Raw genomic sequence first — 20,599 nt, forward strand, 5'->3', positions numbered from 1 at the left:
AAATTGCTTTTTTATTCCAGAATCCTACAGGAAAGGGAGGGGGAAAAAAACCCAAAAAACCCACCTCGTCTCTTCTGAGGCCGCTTTCAGCCAGATCTGTCACTTGTCTGGTGTGAGGAAAACTCTCACCAGGGTAATTTTTCTAATGGATGTCTTTTGCTGGCTTCTGCTGGTAAAAATAGCATGTAAGAAGTATTAAATAAATAAATAAGCTTGTGGGATGGGCTTAGCACTTCTCATCTATCTTGGGTGACTCTGTGGGATGGATTTAAAAATAGAAATAACGTTATGGCCGATTTATACTTTTTTTTTTTCTCCTCCTCCTGTCTTAAAGTAGCACATCCTCCATTATTTTATTAATGAGTCCGTTTAAATTTAATGAAGAAGAGTTTTCCACACTTCTCAGCTATCAAACAGGAAATGTTGGAGTGTGTAGTATTTTATTATAATGTTAATGTTGAGCTGAACTTGGCCTGCAAGTCGTTAATATTAATTGCAATCTGGCCGGGGTGGAGTTTTGAAATTCCAGGATGGAACACTTGCTGTGCTGCAGCAGAGCTCCCAGGATATTGGGGTTTAATGTCTCAGAGATTGCAGATTTGCAGACCTGGCATTGTTTTGCTTGGTTGCTAAAACAGAAACTGGATTTGAAAAACTCCATTTCTACAGGGGGAAGTTGTAATAAAATGCAGGTTACCTTTAACAGGTAATAAAGTTCAGGTTACCTTTACCCTTAAAGCCACTCCACCCTCAGCTTTGGGTTGTTTTGGGTGTTTTTAACACTCATCAGTTGGAGGCAATAAATTCCAGCATGGACACTTCACCTGCCGCTGCAGAGTTCTCTGGATTTTGGGATTTAACTCCTTCAGTGCTGTTTGAGTGATGAAAGGGTCTCTCTGCTGAGCTTTCAACTTTTCTGTGCCTTCAGACACAGCTCCTGTGGCTTTTCCAGGGAGCAGCCTGGCAGCTCTGGCTCTTCAGTTGTGCTGAGACTCTGAAAAGTGGGGGTGGGAATATTTCACTGCGATGCTGGGGAGAAGTAAAGGACATTTCTGAAATGTTCCCACTCTGAATAGAGCAGTTTCTTCCCCTTTGGCGGAAATAATAAATAGAAAAGCTTAAAAAAAGTCCTAAATAACAACAAAAAACCCCCTCAAAGCCAAGAGTAGCAGTGTGGGGAAGGCATGGTGTGTTTCCCCCAAATTCCTAATTCCAGCAAAACTCTACTAATTCAATCACACGCAATCCCAGAATCACTGAGGTTGGAAAACACTTCCAAGACCATCGAGTCCAACCTGTGACCAGTCCCCCGCTTGTCACCAGAGCACTGAGTGCCACCCCCAGGTTCTCTCAATCACAGATTCGTCAGTACAACAGGTAAGTCCAATATTGCCTTCACACAAAAAGCAGAATTACAGAATTCCACCTCTGGAGCTGCCTAATTTCCAGGAGACACACGTAATTCCCTGGAATCTGTTCCTTGGACACCTCCAGGGATGGGCACCCCACTGTCAGGTTTGGGTTGTGGGTGTTTTTAGCACTCACCAGTTGTAGTCAATATAAAAAGTTGCCCTTTGCTATGTTGAAAACTCCATTTTTATTTATGTTGATGAAAATCTCCATTTATTGAGTCCATTTATTTTATTTTCCATTGAGAACTGAGCTGTCAGTGTGTGCTCCCAGCCCAGCAAGCCAAGCATTGATATTTAAATTTGCACAGTCATTCAGAAATATCTGCCACAAATTGATACAGGAGGTTTTTGACCATTTCATGGATGGCTCCTGGAAATTCAGTGGCTCCAGAAGTGGAACTGTGTGACTTTGCAGAGCTTTTTGTGTGGTGCCAATATTGGACTCACCTGTTGTAGTGATGAATTGGTGATGGAGTGAATCTGTCCTGTGAATTTTGCTGGGGCATCTTTAGCATTTAAATTGAATCCCCTGTGAACTGCTGCCCCTAAAGCCACGAGGTCCTTGTGGTTTTTCTTCCTCTCGTCCCTGACAAGTGCTGTGTCCATTGCTGGGAATTGAAGCTGTAGGAATTGCTTGCTTGTCTCAAGAGGCTTTTTAATTCTCATTAAAAATGGTATTTTTTATGGTTTACATTCTCTCCACGCACGTGGAACGTTGTTGGACAGTGTGTTTTTCTGTGAGGACCCCAAATACTTGCTCAGCTTTCCCTAAAGCCCCTTTAAAAGGGGAGTGAATGATATTTTGGTGACTGTGGCTGTCTAATTTTAGATTTCAGCAGAGTTACGAAAGCTTTGGGAGGTCGGACTATCAAAGCATGTCTGTCAGTATGATCAGCAGTAGTACTCAGAGGAAAATGCAGGCCATCAAAGTGAAGGAAACTCTAAAATCTGTAGTGAACATCATCAAATTTACAGCTGAGCCTCCTGGTTTGTTGCTTTTTGGGTTGTATTTTTTTTTTGCCTAAACTCTGCTCAGGAGACAGCAGTTATTGGAGGGAAGGTTTTTCTGGTTTGTTTTTACTTCAGTTAAAAAAAACACACCCAAAAGGCAGGGATTAAAACCCAAAATTGCTGCTGTCTTGTAAGGAAGCAGCCAAGCTGCTGCTGGCACTGAGGCCCTGTGTGCATTAGAAGAGTGCTTTTATTTTGGTTTTTCTTCTACACATCAATGTCTATTTTAAACCACCTTGACGTCAAGTCCCCTCTGTAGGCTTAGCTTGACTGAAATGGGGAGTGAATACACTGAGTCAAGCTTTCATAAACCTGCCCCCAGGCTGGTTTAATCCCTTCCTGCCTCACAGCACCCGTGGATCCTCTGGAAGAGGGGTGGGAGCTGCATCCCGGTTTTGCTGCTTGGCACCTCAATTTTGGTGGTTCCAGTCGTGTCATGGCCTCGCTCTGCAGCACAGGGACAGGGACAAGTGTGACAAGAAACCCTGCCATGGCACTGCTGGGTGTGCTCTGCTCCTCTGGGCTCCTGCCAAGCAGCAGGGGAGCCCAGCTCATCCCAAAATCCATTTCCCAGAGTGGGGGACTCCAGCTCATCCCAAAATCCATTTCGCAGAGTGGGGGACTCCAGCTCATCCCAAAATCCATTTCCCAGTGTGGGGGACTCCAGCTCATCCCAAAATCCATTTCCCAGAGTGAGGGACTCCAGCTCATCCCAAAATCCATTTTGCAGAGTGGGGGACTCCAGCTCATCCCAAAATCTATTTCCCAGAGTGAGGGACTCCAGCTCATCCCAAAATCCATTTCCCAGAGTGGGGGACTCCAGCTCGTCCCAAAATCCATTTCCCAGTGTGGGGGACTCCAGCTCATCCCAAAATCCATTTTGCAGAGTGGGGGACTCCAGCTCATCCCAAAATCCATTTCGCAGAGTGGGGGACTCCAGCTCATCCCAAAATCCATTTCCCAGAGCAGCCCCGCACGCTCTGGCTGCCCTGGCTCCTCACAAAGTGCCTCCTGCTGAGGAGAAATCTCCCAAAGGCTCTGCCTCTTTCAGTGCCCAGGCACAGGAATTGCCTTTCATTAGGAGGCTCCATCTGGATGAGGGATCTTCACCTCCAGGCCCAGTGCTCCCTGCCTGGCTGTGGAATTACCCCTGCTCCAGCTTCCCCCAGCCTGCTCGGGGCACAGTGGCAGCTCCTCCTCCTCTGCTGTCTCTTACCTCGGTGATTCTTGGCATTTTCCACATCCATCACCCCTGGAAAAGTGGCTCATTCCCCTTGGGAAGTGGCCCTGGTTCTAGTGAAGGATGTGCTGTGTTGCTGTGCTTCACCAAATTCCTCCTAAGCTTGGAAAAGAATCACTTTCCTCAAAGCCTCCTCCAATGAAGATGCTGCTTTCCATCATTTCTGCTGTGATTAATACTTTTTTAAATAGATCTCCACATCCTTTCTGAGGGATGCTGAATTCCCAATGTTTTCTTCAAGTGGAAGGAAAATGAATCAAATCCTCAGGATGCAAAGCAATCGTGGCTGGCTGAAATATTTATATATCTAAGTGCAGGTTAGAAACTCTCAACCCTTCAAATAAAAACCCCACTTATGGCTCCATCCTCCAGTTGTTTTCCTTAAATATCTTTAACTTCTGCTCTTGTGTTTTCAAAGGTATTTTGAGGAGCTTTGTCAACATAATTGCTTGGACTCTTCTCGAGTCTCTTCCCCTGTAGCTCTTGCCTCTCTGTTTCCTGTCTTTGGTTTCAGTTTGTGTTTTCTGGTGTGGGGAGGATGACTGTGCAACATCTTTTAGAAATGCTCTTTTTGGTTGGCTTTTTTTTTAACTATTAATGCATGACCAGAAAATTGCAGCTAATTCCTTTAAGGAAAAAAACCCAAAAAAGCCAAAGCAACAAACCCAAACTGGCCATGAGATGCTCGAAATAAACCCACGTGACAAAAGAACATCTCAAATTCTTCGTGTGAGAAGCTGCTTGTTGGTCTGGGTGCTGCAGATGTTCCAGGGAGGAGTGTGTCTGCCTGAAGTGAATAATAGTCCTGTGGTATCTGATAGTGGTCAGGACAAGATGTCTGGTTTATTAAATATTCCCCAGGAGTGGACTTCTACTCCATTACTGGCTGCTTACAGTGGGGGAATTGGCTATCAGCTTCATCTGCCTTGGTCTGCTTGGGAAATGAGGAGAAGAAATGTGAAGTGTTTAAAATGGAAGTGGGAAATGAAGTTTAAAATGTGCTCCTCCCTGAAGATTCCAGTGAGAGTTCTCCAGGGGTGGCTTTGCTGGCTTCTGGAATTGTGTTTCGCAGTAAATTTGGCGTTCCTGGAGGAATTGGTGTCCTCAGGTTGGTAAATGAGGGGCTCAGCCAGCCCTAGGGTGTCTCACTTGCTCCTGGCCCATCCCATTCCTCCTCCTCCATCATCTCCAGCTGATTGTGGCCAAAACATTTGGCTTCTTCTGCTGGTTTGGCTTCAGGAATATAAATAATAAGATGGTAACTTTTCTCCAAAGCCAAGGCAAAATAATTTGCCTATATAGACATAGAAGTGTCTGAGCCCCAGAAGGCTTCTCCCTTTAACATTTTAGGGGCAGGTGATGGCTGAGGAAATCCTACCTGGATGGGCAGCACTCAGGAGGTATTTCAGTATTGTTAAATCTCCCACAGCCTCCTTTGATAAATACCTCAGGCTGATAACTTTGAGTCATTATTAGGCTTCAGTGGGTGTGTGTTACAGACAACTTGACCTCTGGAAAAATCCTCATTTCTAAGAATTTTCCTGGCTTTGCTTGCACCTAGAGCTGGGAGCTGCTTTTTGCTGGCAGTTATCACTGAGAAGCCCAGTGGGGCTTTGCTTTTTTGCTGAACCAAGTCTGAGCCCAGCCCAGAGCAAGCAGTGTTTGGTTTGTAGCTTTATCTGCAGCAAAATGAACTCTGGGTTTCTATCCTTGGCATTACACAGGAACAATGAAACCTCTGAGGTGTTTTTAATAATTCCTGAGTGATCAAGGAAGGTTTGTAGAGAAGGTCACAGCTACAGCAAGGCCTCGAATTTTTAACCTTTCTGGGCTCTCACCATCTGTGCAGCCTCTGCTCAGTGCACGTTCAGGGGCAGCACCAACATTCAATCTTCCACCTTTGTGCTTAATCATGAATTTAGTTGTTTATTTTATTTACTTTTTTTATTTTATTTCCTCTGAAGGAGAAGCACCTTGGAGGTGAGGAGCAAATAAAGCGACGCTGCTGCCTCAAATCTCCCCTGTGACCTCCTTTAATCCCCTCCGCCCCCACAGCTCGGACCAGCCTTGTGTTGTGGTTTGATTTTAGGATGTGGGCAGTAATGTGGGATCGTGTCAGGCTGCTTGACCTCCCTGGAGCCTTTCACATTTTTGCTGGTGATCCTTGGAGACTGAGCATGCAAATGAGTGACTTCCAGGCTCATTAGCAGGTCTTGGAATGCCAGCACAGGGATACAGGAGTTTGGGAGCAGGCAGAACAAAAGCGCAGGGCAAACCTTTGGGTCATTCTGTGCTTGCTTTCTCTCCCCTGTTGCACACAGGTAGGTGCTGGGGAGAGTTGTTTGGTTTTAGGAGTTTTCCACCTCTTGTTGTCCTTGCAAACAGCTGGGAGAGCTCTCCACACTCCCATCAAAGCCAACATTTGCTTTGGTGTTCAGTCTGAGGGGCTGCTGCTGCCGCTGTACCTGGAGCTTTAATAAGTGCGGTGTCAGCACAAATTTCCTTCCAGATCCTCTTGGAGCTCAGATTAAACTGTCCAAAATCTCATTTTGAGTGGGCACCGGTGGGCAAGGGATTGTTTGGAGGTTGAACTCCCTGCCTGGAGTGCACAGGAGGTGGAGCTGCTCGAGTTCTGTGGTCACCGGTTGCTAATGGAACATCCCAACGAGTCATGGGCAGGCTGTGCCTCCTCTCTCTCTACAGTTCCCTGGAATGAGGTTGGAGCCAGGGGGGGTCGGGCTCTGCTCGAAGGGAACAGGGACAGGAGGAGAGGGAACGGCCTCAGGCTGGGCCAGGGCAGGCTCAGGGTGGACAGCAGCAGGAATTTCCCCATGGAAAGGGTGCTCAGGCCTTGGCAGGGGCTGCCCAGGGAGGTTTGGAGTGCCCATCCCTGGAGGTGCCCAAGGAAGGTGAGGACGTGGCACTTTGTAGACTTCCAGGGACAAAATCTGTGTCTGTCTGTGGTTGGCAAGAAAAAGGAAATCTCTATCCCTGCTTAATTTTAACCTCCCATTTAGTTTTCCATTGGAACCACGTTAGTTAAGGGATTTGGGATGCTGAGTGCCAGGTGCTCACTCTGGATTTATGGGAACAGCAGACTAAAAAAATCAATGGTAACTAGGGCAGTGACAACTTCTGTAAATCTGAGTTCAGCTTCACCCTGAACAGGTGACCTGGGGCCTTTAAACACTGCCAGGGTTGCTGTGCTTGGAGGAGTGCAGTGCAGCCTCAGGTGATGATGATATTCTGCTTTCTTTTTCTCCTCCAAAACCTTCCAGCCCCTTGAGGAAGCTGGATAATGCAGAACAGCAAATGTAAACGAAGGGGGTACACAGAGCAGCTCTTTTCCCAACCATTTTATTTTTACATTTTTATCTAAGAAGCCTGTCTAGACAGGCATCTATTTTCATGACATGCAAAGCAGAGTAGTAGATGAATACTTCATTAGTAAAATGACTTGTCATCTTTGAACCCTGATGGAATATCTCTTGGAAGCTGTTACTTCCATGCAAGATTAGATCCAAGTTTTACAGGGATATGGAAGTGGCAGTACATACGGCGTTGTTAACATGACAACTACCGAGCATTAATGCCTAATTACTTTATTTATCAACCCCAGTGATGGGAACCCGATGAACTTCACAGACTGGGGGTATTTGAGCTCTAGTAAAGCTGTATTAGGGAAGGATTAGCTCATGTGTGGAAGTTACACTACTGGCAAGGTTGGAGACTTCTGGTGTGGGTCCTTTTTTCCCTGCTTTCCCCTCTTTTTCTGTCAGGTCAGCGAGGTGGGGTGACAGATTCCAGCTCTTCTGGCAGGGTTGCCACTGCTGTTGTTGGCATTTGTGTGGATTTTTAAGAGAAATTTTGAAGGATTTGGTTCAGGGCCCTGAGCCCCCCTTTCCAAAGTGTCCCATCCCTCTTCCCTCTGCTGATCCCTCCGCTCTCCCCGCTCCAGCACATGGGGCACAGTAAGGGGTGAACACCTGGGAACTGGGGCTAAAACCTCAACAAAAGTGGCTCATTCATCCAGTGCAGAAATGTATTTGTTTTAGTAGACTGTTAATTATCTTTCACCTTCAGCTCAGTTAATTAGTGCTAATGAATGAAGTGATGCTGGTGCTCTGCTGTGCTGAAGGGAGAGGATCAGGAAGTCCAGTGATGCACATGGTATATGTGCAGCAGGCTTTTCCCAAAATCTGGGTTGGAAGGGACCTCAAAACTCATCCCACTGCATCCCCTGCCATGGGCAGGGACACCTTCCACTATCCCAGCTTTTTCCAGCCTGGGAAACTTCTTGGACACTTCCAAGGATGGGGCATCCACAATTCCTCTGGACAATCAGTTCATTTAGGAACCTGCCCTGTATTAGGGTGAGCTGTTCTCAGTTTGAAGCAGGAGGGCTTAGATACACCTGAGGGATCTTTGGTTGGATTCTCCAACTGGGATTTGCTCTTTAAAAGTATTATTTTGGTATTACAGCATGAGGAAAAACTTCTTTCCATGGAGAGTGGCAGAGCCCTGGAACAGCTTCCCAGGGAAGTTGTGGGATTCCCTCTCTGGAGACATCCCCAACCCACCTGGACACGTCCCTGTGTCACCTGCTCCAGGTGACCCTGCCTGGGCAGGGGTTGGACTGGATCTCCAGAGGTCCCTTCCAACCCCAGCCACTCTGTGATTGCAGGGAAGGCAGCTGGCTGGGACTGTTGGGGTTGGGAAGGATGTTGGAGACTCTTTATTTTCCCCTCTTTCCCCTTGTGATGTGCCAAGCACAGTCCCTGCGTGTCTGGTGCCAGTTGTCACACGTGGGAATGAGCTGCTCCTGCCCACCAAGCAGCTCCTGGAGCACTGGGATCTCCTGCTGGCCCTGGGAGTTGTTCTCCAGCGTGGAATGGAGCCAGACTGATAATGTTCCCATAATGGAAGAGCTGTTTTTCAGGCAGTTGGGAATGAGAATTATTAAATGCTTAATACTCATTATCTGCAAACCCCATCCTTTCAGGAGCTGGAGTAACAGAGGGAGGGTGGGGATGAGAGCAGGGCTTTGCATCCAAATTGCACCTTTGTCCAGGAGCTTTCTGGCAGTTAAAATTTGCATAACCCATGGAAATTTTGGGTGGAAGAAGCATGGGGGGGTGGTTTATTCTCAAGTTTATTTCCCCCACACCATTCATTCTTGTAGCTGCCTTACTGTCCTCTGTACAAGGCACTGGCTTGCACGAGTATTCCCACACATTTCCCTCTGGAAAATGGGAAAACCACATTGGTAACAGCAGCCTTGGACACTTCCAGGGATGAATTGAGCAGTTTTTAAGTCAGGAAGAGCTTTTTGGTGTGAACTCCTCCCAGTCTGGGCTGCTTGGAGGGGAGTGGAACAAAGCACTGCGTATTTGCTCTTGTCCCAGCCCTGCTCCCGTTCTGCACGAGCCACCTTTCACCTCTCCCACATCAGGACAGGGACTTTTTTCCTTATGAAATCTTGGATTTCCCAGCTCTGACCTGGAATCAGCAGCTAATAAAGATGAAGAGCTAATTCAGCTTTTCTGCCTCATCTTTGCTCTCTAGCAATTTCTGTGCTGTCAGACCCAGAGACCCCTTTGTTTTCCTACTGAATTTCAGGCATCAGTGATTTATGTTGGGTTCAAATCAATACTCCACAGGTGAAAGCTCTACTATTCCCAATTTATTCAGCAATCCAGGCTCAGCTTGGCTTTGGAATGGAGATTTTCAGTCAGAAAAACAACTGAACCAGCTGTTCCTTGGGCAAATGTGTTATACACAGACAGTCTCCTTAAATTAGCTGAGTCTCGCTGCAACGCCACATTTTGGGTTGTGTTGTCTTCATTTCTCTTCCTGCAGCAAATCTCTCTGGGAGAAGGGGAAAAAGAAAGATGGAAATCTGCTCAGTTTTTAAGTTTTGGTTGTTTCTGAGCAATGCTTCTCAGGATTGCTCTAAAACTTAAAGTACAAGGCACCTTATGAACAGAAAATCAGAATTTTCCTGAAGAGGATGGTGTGCAGCTTAAGGAAATGCCAAAATGCCGTTTCAAATGCAGTAAACTTTTCGTGTTTTCAGGTGAGTGTGGCCATATTTGCTTGACTTAATAACTCCTGTAAAAGTTGACCTTCCTGCCATTGAGATCTCTTAAATTGTTGGTCCTGCAGGAGGATAAGTAAGTGCAAACTCTGAGCTGCTATGGGGTGGAAGCAGCATTTTAACCAGTCCATTTTCGTGTTTTCCCTTCCCAATCCAGTGAAATACCCTAATAGTCTTCATAAAACAAAGTTTTTTGTGGCTTGCAAGGCAATTGATTTCAAAATGTTCCCGTTCCTTATGCTTGATGATCACATCTGCTTATTTTTCTCTCTGAAATTCTCAAGCTGTCTCCTACCTGGAGAACAACCAACAAGAAGCTCTGCCTTCCAGAATTCCTCACTCTCCAAGCCGGTGTTACTTCTGAAACATTAAAATAATCCCATCTGCTGTTGTTTTTGCGTTGTATCTTCGTGTCTGCCACCCTTCCTTCCCTCTCCTTTCCTCCTGGAATCTGCCCCTTCCAGGGCTTTCTTTGGATGATCCAGCAGTGAAAACTCCCCAAGTACCACCTCACCTTCCAGGCTTTGGCATCTGAACCTGCTCTGGTTTGGGGAGGGAAAGGGAAGCAGGGAAGGGAAATGAGGCTCACTTGGGCTGTGGGATGGTTGTTCCCTGCAGCTCTGAGCAGCTCTGTGCTGCCTTTTCTTCCTCTGGTTTAAGGAGGCTGCGTCCTTTCTATGCTGGAAGGACCCTGGTTGCCTAAGTAACAGAAAAAACCTGAAAAAATATTTCTTTGTCTCTTGTTTTCCTCTTTCTCATAAAAGCTTGATATTCTTTTAGTGCCCCTCCCAGCTGAGTGTGGTCCAAGCTGATGCATCCTGCAGGAAGGATCAGAAGTGTGATTTTCAGGTAGAATAGCGATGTTAGGAGGTGTTTGCTGGGTGGGATGTTTGATTTCCTGTGGTGCCTCGGTGAAGAGCTGCCACCTGGCTGGTGGGATTGGCCTTGCTGTGGTGCCTGGGGGTGATTCCATCACGTCTCTTCCTCTCCAATAACTCATGTTTGCCTTCATCACTTCAACCAACCTCACACTTAACTCCTGGTTAACTCAGCCATTCTTCACTTTGGAGCTCCACCGTGTCACCCCCTCATGTTCTGCCTGTTTGTGACACCTTGGAGGGTGTGAGGCTCCCCAAAGGTCACTTGACCCAAAGTTGTGATGGCCTGAGGGAGTGAGGTGGCTGAAGGGGACTGTGCTGGGTGTGCCTGGAGGGGCTGGGGCGCAAATCCTGTGAGAAGCAGCTGGGAAAGGGGCTCAGGCTGGAGCAAAGGAGGCTCAGGGGGGACCTTGTGGCTCTGCACAAGTCCCTGACAGGAGGGGGCAGCCGGGGGGGTCGGGCTCTGCTCGCAGGGAACAGGGACAGGAGGAGAGGGAACGGCCTCAGGCTGGGCCAGGGCAGGCTCAGGGTGGACAGCAGCAGGAATTTCCCCATGGAAAGGGTGCTCAGGCCTTGGCAGGGGCTGCCCAGGGAGGTTTGGAGTGCCCATCCCTGGAGGTGCCCAAGGAAGGGCTGGAGGTGGCACTCAGAGCTCTGGGCTGGGGACAAGGTGGGGATGGGGCACAGGCTGGGACTTGATGCGCTGGGAGGGTTTTTCCAACCAAAATAATTCTGGGATTCATTGGAGTTGGGGCCCAGCACCTCCTGTCCTTGGAGCTGTGGCTCAGCCTCAGCAGGTGCAGAGTGCTGGTGTGGAGGGGATGCTGCTGCTCTCAGTAATCACCTTCTTTAATCAATAGATCTGCTCCTAAAGCCCCTGATTGGCAGGTGAAGGGACTTGGGACATTTTCACCAGGATGAACAGAACACTGGGATTACTGGTGAGGTTTGCAATAACCTGTTCTTACATTACCAGTTTGCTGTAAACCATTCCTTGGTCTGGGATGGGACTGTGGGGTTTTATTGGCAAGAGCTTTCCTCTGCTGTGTCTTTTTTCTATTTATTTCTTTTTAGCCACAGACCTCCAAGTTAGCTGCTGTTGGAGAGGATTTGTTTTAATATTGCTTATCTGATGATGATTAAGGAATCCAGTGTTTATAGCATAAGCTTTGACCTTGATGTTAGTTCAGCTGGGCGATGAGATAAATGATGAAGAAATTCCTCAGCAAGCTCCCCCCATGTTATTTAAAATTAACTCTTTGAGGTGCTCTTCTAAAGCTGATGCATTCTTTTTAACATAGGTGGCTTTTGAAGAAATTTGAGCTGCTTTAGCTGTATTGAAAGGCTGTTGAGGTTTGGATTTTGGCTTTTTTTTAGCAGCAAACTTGTTTCTATGTCTGGAATTCAGTCCTGTGCCATTTAGCAAATCGATGAGGAGTGAAATGAATGTTGTAAAACAGAACTGAAGTGTGGGAACTTCAGGCTTGGGTCTGTAAATGACAAAGAACATTAAAGGGTTTGGGTCCAATACAGCTTTGATAAAAGTTGGTTTGCTCTGAAATTCATTAATGGTAAAACACTGTAATGAGCTGATGTAATTATATCTTTTTATTTCCTTTTTTCTTTGTTTTTCTCTCATAAATCTCAGGGCACAGCTGCCTTGGTGCTACCTGCACAAACAGAAAGCCTAAAGACATTGATCTTTTTATTGATTTCCTCTGTGTGTTTCCACCAACACAAATTATCCTTAAAAAAAGAGGATTTCTGTCCAAAAGTTTCCCAGCAGAAGATGCTGCTGTTATGCTGGGCTGGGTGACACCACATTTCCCTGTGTTATAATTTTATATTGTGATAATTTTGCTGATCAAACAGCAAAGTTAAAGACAACTCAGTGTCAGCACAAAAAAAAAATTCAAACTAAAAAAACCTCTTAGTTTCTAACAAGGAGCACTTGGCTGTGGTGTGCAGAACAGAGTCAAAGAGGTTTTTTAATATGCTGTAGCTCAAGGACTTGGCTCCTCTTCAAACATTCCCAGCTCCACAAGGATGGGTAATTTGGCAAGTGACCGTGCCCCCTCTAGGGGCAAAAATGTGGAAATTTGGTCTACAGGTAAGTTCAGACCAGGGGAGAGAGGGAGAAGCTGGGGGTTTAACCACAGAGAGAAGGGATTCCTGCTGGGATTTGGGATGCAGCTTCCTCAGTTTGCCAGGCTCTGCTTTCAGCCTTCTCTCACTTGAATTCTTTAAACAGCCCGGAAAATGTGCTGCTTTTCCAGGGTAGTGCTCAAAATCTATTTTATAAACCGGAATCTATTTTATAAAGTTACACTGTGCAAAACTCAGCTTTCATTTGATGCTTCAGCGTGTGTTAGAATTCCTGTGCTCACAGCCAGGTTCTCCAGATTATCCCGAGGGAGTTCAGGGAAATAAAAATCCCTCCTGACACTCCAGGGCTTTGAAGGTGGGAGTCAGAGATGCTGTGGAAATGCAAAATCCATGCTGGGCGCCGCTGCCGTGGCGGCGATGGAGCCGCAGACTTGGGTGGCCGCGTTTGTCCTGGCAGTGCTCTCTAAACATGAGGCCTGTACCAAACCATTTCAGCAATTTGGGGATGTTTGAGAAGTTCCAAAATGCTCCTTTCACGGCGCTGTCCTGCATTTTCACAGCTCGGGGTCAGCGTGCTGGAATTGGTCCAAGTGGCCTTTGCTGGGTGCACGCGTGTCCTGAACCTTGGCCATGCTGCTGCTGAAAGATTCCTCCTTGAAATGACAGCAGCACATCCTCATCCCTCCTCCCTGCTTTGGAAGTTTATCTGGAGGGGAGGAGTGTTTGGCTTTTAGGGGATGCTTTTATCTCAACCCCAAGTGTGCAAAGATGGGGCACTGATGCTTTTTGGTGATTTTTGTCTGGTCCTTTAAAAGCTGAATTCAGGCCTCACCTCTTGGGTGGTTGAACAGCAGGATAAAACTTCCCAGAGTGACCACATCCAGTGTTAAATGTACCAGGAATTCCCACTCATTCTCCCCCTCTTCTCTCCTAAAGGTGCTCTTACGGAGTGTTACGATGAGCTGGGCAACCGCTACCAGCTCCCCGTCTACTGCCTTGCCCCACCCATCAACATGATCGAGGAGAAGGGTGACCTGGAGACTCTGGATATTCCTGACCCCCCTCCCAATTCCGGGCACGAGTGCCAGCTCCGCCTGCGCCTGTCCACGGGCAAAGACCTCAAGCTGCTGGTCCGCAGCATGGACACCGTGTACCACATGAAGCGGCGGCTGCACGCCGTGGAGGGAGTGGAGCCGGGCAGCCAGCGCTGGTTCTTCTCTGGGAGGCCCCTGGCAGACAAAATGAAACTGGAGGAGCTGAAAATCCCAAAGGACTACGTGGTGCAAGTCATTGTGAGCCAGCCCTTAGCAAATCCCACCCCGGTGGAAAACTGATTTCTGCTCGTTTATGGATTCTTCTCTCCTGCGTCTCTGTTGTGGGGTTTGTTTTCGCTGCCCTCTCTTCTTCTGGGGTTGTCCTGCTCGTGGATGGGTTGCAAGGAATGACCAGCAAAAATTCCATCTGTGATGGAGATCTGCAAAAACATAAAAATGTAACCTGGCCTCTGGGGTTTGCCTGATCTCGTATAGAACACGACAGCAGGAGGAACGGGGCAAGGGCAGAGGAAGGAAGGGAAGGGAAGGGAAAGGAGGGAGGGAAGAGATTTTTCACTTAATACAGCTATGTAATGATCCTGAAACTATCAGTGGTGTCCTGATCCATGAGGCCTGAGCAATAGAGAGCACTTTTATTTTAAAAACCAACTTCGAACCGAATCAATGTATCCAGTTCCCTATCAGCAGCACACACAGTTCCTGCAGGAAGGAGCCGCTCACGGGGATCCCTCCGGGCGTGACCGGGCTCTGCTGGGCACGGCCAGCCCTGGGCCCTGGGGCTGGGCTGGGGTTTGCTCTCTGGCAGCTCCTGGTGATGCTCAGAGCGAGCAGTTGTACATTCCAAGGTGGCAGTGCAGCCCTGTGCCACCGCTGGCTCCCGAGCTGGCGCTCAGGCAATAAGTGAGGCTGTCTCCTCTCACGTACTGTACTGTAACTCACCTGCTCCAACACCGGCTCAGCCTCTGTTTCCTGGCTCGTGGGCACCTGAGCCTGTGCCTGCTGAATTCCCTCAGAGCACAAAGGGACGCTGTGCTCAGGGGAGCCGAGGTGAGCGATGCGCTGTGCCCCCGAGCCCCTCTGTCCCACAGCATCCCAGGGCCAGGTTACTCTGCACTTCCTCCCAGCTGCAATGGATTATGGATTGCAGCTCCCCATGCTTCCCTAGCGGGCACAAAGCATGGAAGATGGTGAGGATGCAATAGCACACAGTTCCCAGCTTTCGGGGTGTCACTGGAAGCCAGCCTCGGAGCTGTGGTGACTGTCCAGGACAGCTGGAGGTGTCCCCACCAGCACAGAGCATGGCCCTGGGCTTCCCCAGCCTGCAGAATGTAACAGGGGCCCTTTCAGCAGATGACAAATCCTTTTGTAGTCTCAAAAATCAGAGCACGGTGGGGCTGGGGGGATGTTCCCCCAGCTGGAGCTGCTCTGTGTCGCCCTGGCTGCTCTGCACTGCCTTTGGTGGAGATCAAGGCCCTGCTCTTTTAATCAGGATTTCTGTTTGCTTGGGGTTTAAGCCATCACTGAAAGCACTTCCTCCAAAGTCAAACGTGCTACTAAGATGGGAATAGCAGATTCTTCCTGGTTTCTGTCTTCCCTCTGTGAATTAAGTGACGCTGGGGGGTTACCTTGACGATTTTAAACTTGTTACTTCTGCTCCTTCAGTAATTCCATAGAAGTCAAGGTTCTGGCCCTCAGGAACTCTGAGGGAGTTCTTGCACCAGAGTCAGGATGATGGAGGTCACTTGGACATCCCAGCAGGTGGAAGCAGAATTTCACTGATGGTTGGGAAACAGAGCCACGTTTTGTTTGCATTTCCTACCCCACTCAACTACAGCTTTTTTTGGTCTTCATTTTGTTTCAGACCTGTGACAGCTCCACTGGCTCCACAATTTTAGGATGCCTGAAATGCAGTGGCAGAGCTGTGGAAAGGAAAATTCCCTGTTCTCATAATCACCAAAGTGACTTGCTTTTCTTTCCTATTTTCTTTTTTTTTTTTTTTTTTTTTCTTCCCTTTATTTTTAAAGGTGGAAGTGAGCTGATCAATACTAACCTGGAACGAGTGTTCTCTTGTGGAGGTTTTTTTAGGCAAATTTGATTTACTGTACTTGAGGTTTTTCGCAGCCAAATCTTTTTGCATTCCAGGGGAGGGGGAAATATTTGCTACATAAGCAAGTCAAAAAAAAAAAAGAATCTCTCTTGGGTTTTCTCTGGGCAAAGGATGGTTTCATGCCAGGAAGACACTACTGGTCTTTTAAGGCATAATTTATATGTCTGGTGTGATGGGTTAAGGAGGAGCAAACCAGGAGCTGTGAACACTAAAACATCACTTTTTTATTTTTGTAGGATCCTTTTTTTTTTTTTGTATTTTTTTTGTTTGTATTTTTTTTTTATTTTCATTCAGACAATTGTCACCAGGTGCTGGTTTTGAGGTGTAGGGGCTGGCATTGCTCCTTCTTTCCCTGAGCTGGAAAAGGCTCTGTTTTACAGCACTGTTCAGATGATTGTGCTGTATATGAATTGGTTTGATGGCAGGGAGAAAAGGTGATGCTCTGAAGGCCACGTTGTGAGTGGGTTCTGAGTAGAACAGAGATTTTGTTTGTGAGAATTCTCTTTACCAGCCTTCCCCCTCCTTAATCACATATCAAAACCTGAAAGAATTCGATGGTGAAATGCTTTTAGAGGTGACAGTGAAGAGTTTGACCCTCTCTGTATAAAGTGACAGCAGAACTGAGCACATAACCCTGCAGAAACACAATTTTACAAGATTTCTGTTAGGAAAGAATTTAAAATTTCAAAATAAATGTTAAAAAATATCAGTAACAAGCTGTAAAGGTACACGGCTGACAGGGCCACGTATAGAACTGGAGGTTGTGACGTCACTGGGAGAACATTTGTGTCTCAAATGCCTTGAGGTTGCCCTAAAAGCTGGGGTTTGGTGCAGATTCCAGAGCAGGGGAGCAGGTTGGGAGTGTGGGATGAGTTTTGGAGCAGAGGGGGTGTCCCCTGAGGGGAGGGAACTTTATTGGAGTGCAGGGTATGGCTGAAGTGGCACCAACCAGGGGCTGCTCAGGAGAGGGTGGATCACCCCCAGGGGAGGATGGATAACCCCAGGAGAGGATGGATAACCCCAGGGGAGGATGGATAACCCCAGGGGAGGATGGATAACCCCAGGAGAGGATGGATAACCCCTGGATTGCAGCAGGAGGGTGCTGGCAGCATGGTCTGGCTGGGTTTTGGCCCTCGGGGTGCTGTCCCCACCCTCCGAGCCAGGGGTATCCATGATGTAACAGGATTTTAACGCACACCACACAGACCAGAGAGGAGGAGTCAGTCTGGGCTTTTTAAATCCCCCCCCTCAGCCCTCTGTGCCATTCCTGCTCAGCTCTGCCTGGGAACTGATGCCAGGAGCATCTTTTTTACCCTGTCAGCGACAGCTCTGTTTGACACAGCTCAGATTTTTCTACTCTTCCTTGTCGCTTCTGCCTGAGCCAGGAGTAACGACCCGATGAAAGTCACGCTCCTGAAGAGCTCTAAGGGCAGAGAGGCACAAACACCCAGAGCCTGCCAGGGCCAGGGAGCCCCAAAAAAGCCCCAGGTGTGCTGCAGGTGCATTTGGGGCACTGCAGGAGGATGCTCAGGGTTTTATTCCCCACCCAAGTGACAGCTGCTCCTTCAGAGCCCCCCCAGATGTCCCTGCCTGCCTTGGTGCATCACAGTTTTTGGGGGTCCTCTGCACAAAACACAGCTTGGGCTACATTTTCGGAAAGCCTTTGCTTCTCTGGAGCTGGGGAATATTTTGGGAAATGAAATGGTGTGAGTTGGTGGTGTAATAAGGTGGGTTTTTAATAAACACCCTGAATTTGGGGTGTAACAACACCAAAAAACCTCAGCCCGGGAGCAACCAAACCAACCCCAGCTTTTCTTTGCCTTGCACAGAAAGTTGCTTTGGGGAGGAAAGAGGGAATCTTGGGAGCAGCTGTGCATAATGTTTGGTGAAGGTCAGTTGATAACTCGATAAAATATTGCTGTAGTGTGATGTGCTTCTGCCTGTATATCCATTGCTAGTAAATAATGTAAACTCCTTTTCTGAAAAGTATTAAAAATACAAAACTACTCTTTGTTACAATGCTGGGATGCTTTTAGCCACGGAGCTCTGGGAGCATTTTTGCTGTGTAGGTGTTGACAAAGTGAATGCTGAATGTTTCTCCATGTCTGTGATGCTTCAGAAGTGGAAGGGGCAGCTGCATTTCTGGCTCTGGAGCTCTTTCCCAGACTTTTCCATGTTCCTGTACAGACATCCGAGACCCTGCACCTTATGCAGAGAATGTTTACATTAAAAAAAAAAAAAAAGGAATTTTTTTTCTTTTTTTTTTTTTGGCTTTTTCCCTGTGCTGCTCAGATCCTGTCACTTTGAAGTGAAAAAAGTCTCTGTTAGAAGAAGGGGCTTGGTTTTTTTTTTTTTTTACCTTTGCCCTTCCCTGTAATCAAATCCCTCCTGGATCGTGGCTGGAAGCTCTGGGACAGCTTGGACTCTTTCTGGATTAGAGGTGTTTGAGAAGGGTGTTTTAAAAAACAAAACCTGCTTTGGGTGTGGGCATGAGCTGTGTCCACTCTTGGACTTCCTTGGAAAACAGCAAAACGTGCTCCAACCCCTCTGGATGTCGGTGGCTGCCTCGCAGATTCCCTGAGAAGCCTCGGAGTTGGATTTCCCGGCACATCCACGTTTGTGTTTCCTCCCCAAATGACGAATGTCCTGCTGTTCTCTCTGCAGCCACAAACACTTCTGGTGGTTCCTGATGGAGACACAAGTCTGCTCCAAGACTTCCCTTCTCAGGAATTGTTTGAGATTGCTGTGTCCTGCAGGTGCCTCTCCTCTCCCGAATTCTGTCTGCGCGGATCCTCTGGAGGGATGGGCTTGGAGCTCTCCTTCCCAAGGGAGACACTTCACTGAGCCTACACCAGGCAGGCAGCTGGAAAATGAGGTGTTTTAACCAACACGCTCCTTAAAGTGGACTTTGAGACTTTTAACCAACGTGTCTGCTGGATTTTCCATGGAAAATCGTGTCCCAACCCTCCGGGCAGGGCCACTCTCCGAGGGTCGCTCCAGAGGAACTCTGGATTTGTCCACTTCCCACATGAAGACCATTCAGTCAGAGCCACGGGGCAAAGAGACAACTTCAAATCCTGACTCCTGCCTTAAAACCTTCCGTTCATCTTGAGCTCCAGAAAATTCTGCACCTGCTCATTCCCAAATCCCGTTTTTTGGGTTTTTTTTTTTCCCCTTTAGGAAATCAGAATCCGCTCCAAAGGCCGGAGACAATTTAAGGCAATTGAAAGCAAAAGAAATTGGAGCTGGTGGCTTTATTAAAACAACAAACTGGTCTTGGCTTAAAAAAAACCCCCCTATTTGTGCCTCTCAAGTCCAGGGAATGTTTCAAAAGAGGTGAATTTGAGGAATGATGGCCAGGACTGCGTCGGGGACACTTGGGGACACTTGGCTTCCGTGTGCTCTGAGCAAGGGGCTCGGCTCTGTGTCCTCTCTGCCTCATGGGAATGGCTTTCAAAGATGGCTGGTACCATCAAATTTGTACTTCTTGAATAAATACCTTCATTTTTATGGTAAAGCTCTCGGCTGTGCGTTTGTTTGTGCCGTGGGATTGACATTCCCGTTCCCTGGCATTTTGGGATGGACCCAGGAAAGAGCCAGCATGGGGGGATTCCAGGGGTGGAGCTGTTTCTTTCCCCTCTTAAGTTTAGGAACACTTTTAGAATCAAATATTTGTGTAAAAAAGGCTTTTTAAATATTTTTCCCCTCCCCGCTTAGGGAAGAATTCCAGAATTCCAATTTTATCCTGCTTTGAACACCGAGTAACTTCCAAACTGCTTCGTGGATTTTTATCTGGTGCTTTATTTCACAGATTATCTCCAGATTGATAAATTACATGAGTTTTTAATTTTTTATCCTAGGAAAGATCTTTTACTGCTGAGAGCAAACCACCCTGAATTTCCACTGGAAACGCTGTGCAAATTTCCTGTATTTCAACCAAAACAAAACAAAAACCAAAAAACTTTTTCTTCCCCTGCATTTAAAAAATAAAAATAATCCTGGCCGTGCCATGCCTTAAGAAATCCACTCAGTGTTCATTTTCCTCCTTAAATTTCCTCAGTGGGGCTTTTGGTTGAGAGCTGGAATTCTCCACTTCCTCCATTACCTCTGCTACCCTTGAGGGACACATTTTCATACGAATTTGGGGCTGTGACAATGTTTTGTCTTGCAGACAAGGTGTGAAATCCGTGGAGAATGCAGGGCCTGGAGCTGTGCTCAGACACCCAGGGTGGGTTTGTGCCTGGCTCTGGATCAGCTCCTTGCTGAACAAAAATAATGGATCTGGGTAATTGTCCTGTAATTACATTCCCTGACACTTTGTCTTAATTCAGGTCACCGCTTTCATAGTCTTGATTAACTAGCAGAGGTATCAGAGGAGTAGGAGTAATTCTTTGTAGGCCACAGCTAAATATTTCCATTTTTTCTTAAATAAAACTCAAGAGGTTAGGGTGATTTCATTGTAGAATTTGGGATGTGAGTTACAACCAGCCAAGGGTGTGATTTTCCTGGAAATGTTTCCCCTTACAGATATAAACCCATACAATTTTCATTCCTTTTATACGGGAGTGTGTGCATATAATGTCTTTAATTTATCCATACCCCCCTTTTTTAATAGATACACATAAAACAAAAGGTGCGAAGCTTTGTATGCAGCCATTCCATGGAATCACAGGACACTTGGGGTTGGAAGGGA

General features: G+C 47.2%; 1 protein-coding gene across 2 annotated transcripts in view; it reads left to right on the forward strand.

The window, feature by feature from the left end:
- Positions 1-19,423, forward strand: part of UBTD2 (ubiquitin domain containing 2) — a 45,669-nt gene extending 26,246 nt beyond the window's left edge. The window contains exon 3 of one of the 2 annotated variants that reach the window (XM_039559649.1): positions 13,681-19,423. In XM_039559649.1, coding sequence (XP_039415583.1) covers positions 13,681-14,078 — 398 coding nt within the window. In that variant the 3' untranslated portion in view covers positions 14,079-19,423. The remainder of the gene's footprint in view (positions 1-13,680) is intronic. The other variant, XM_010399635.3, reaches the window with a different exon arrangement.
- The last annotated feature ends 1,176 nt before the right edge of the window (positions 19,424-20,599 follow it).

Source organism: Corvus cornix, chromosome 13 (genome assembly GCF_000738735.6).
Source record: "Corvus cornix cornix isolate S_Up_H32 chromosome 13, ASM73873v5, whole genome shotgun sequence".
Classification (NCBI taxonomy): domain Eukaryota; kingdom Metazoa; phylum Chordata; class Aves; order Passeriformes; family Corvidae; genus Corvus; species Corvus cornix.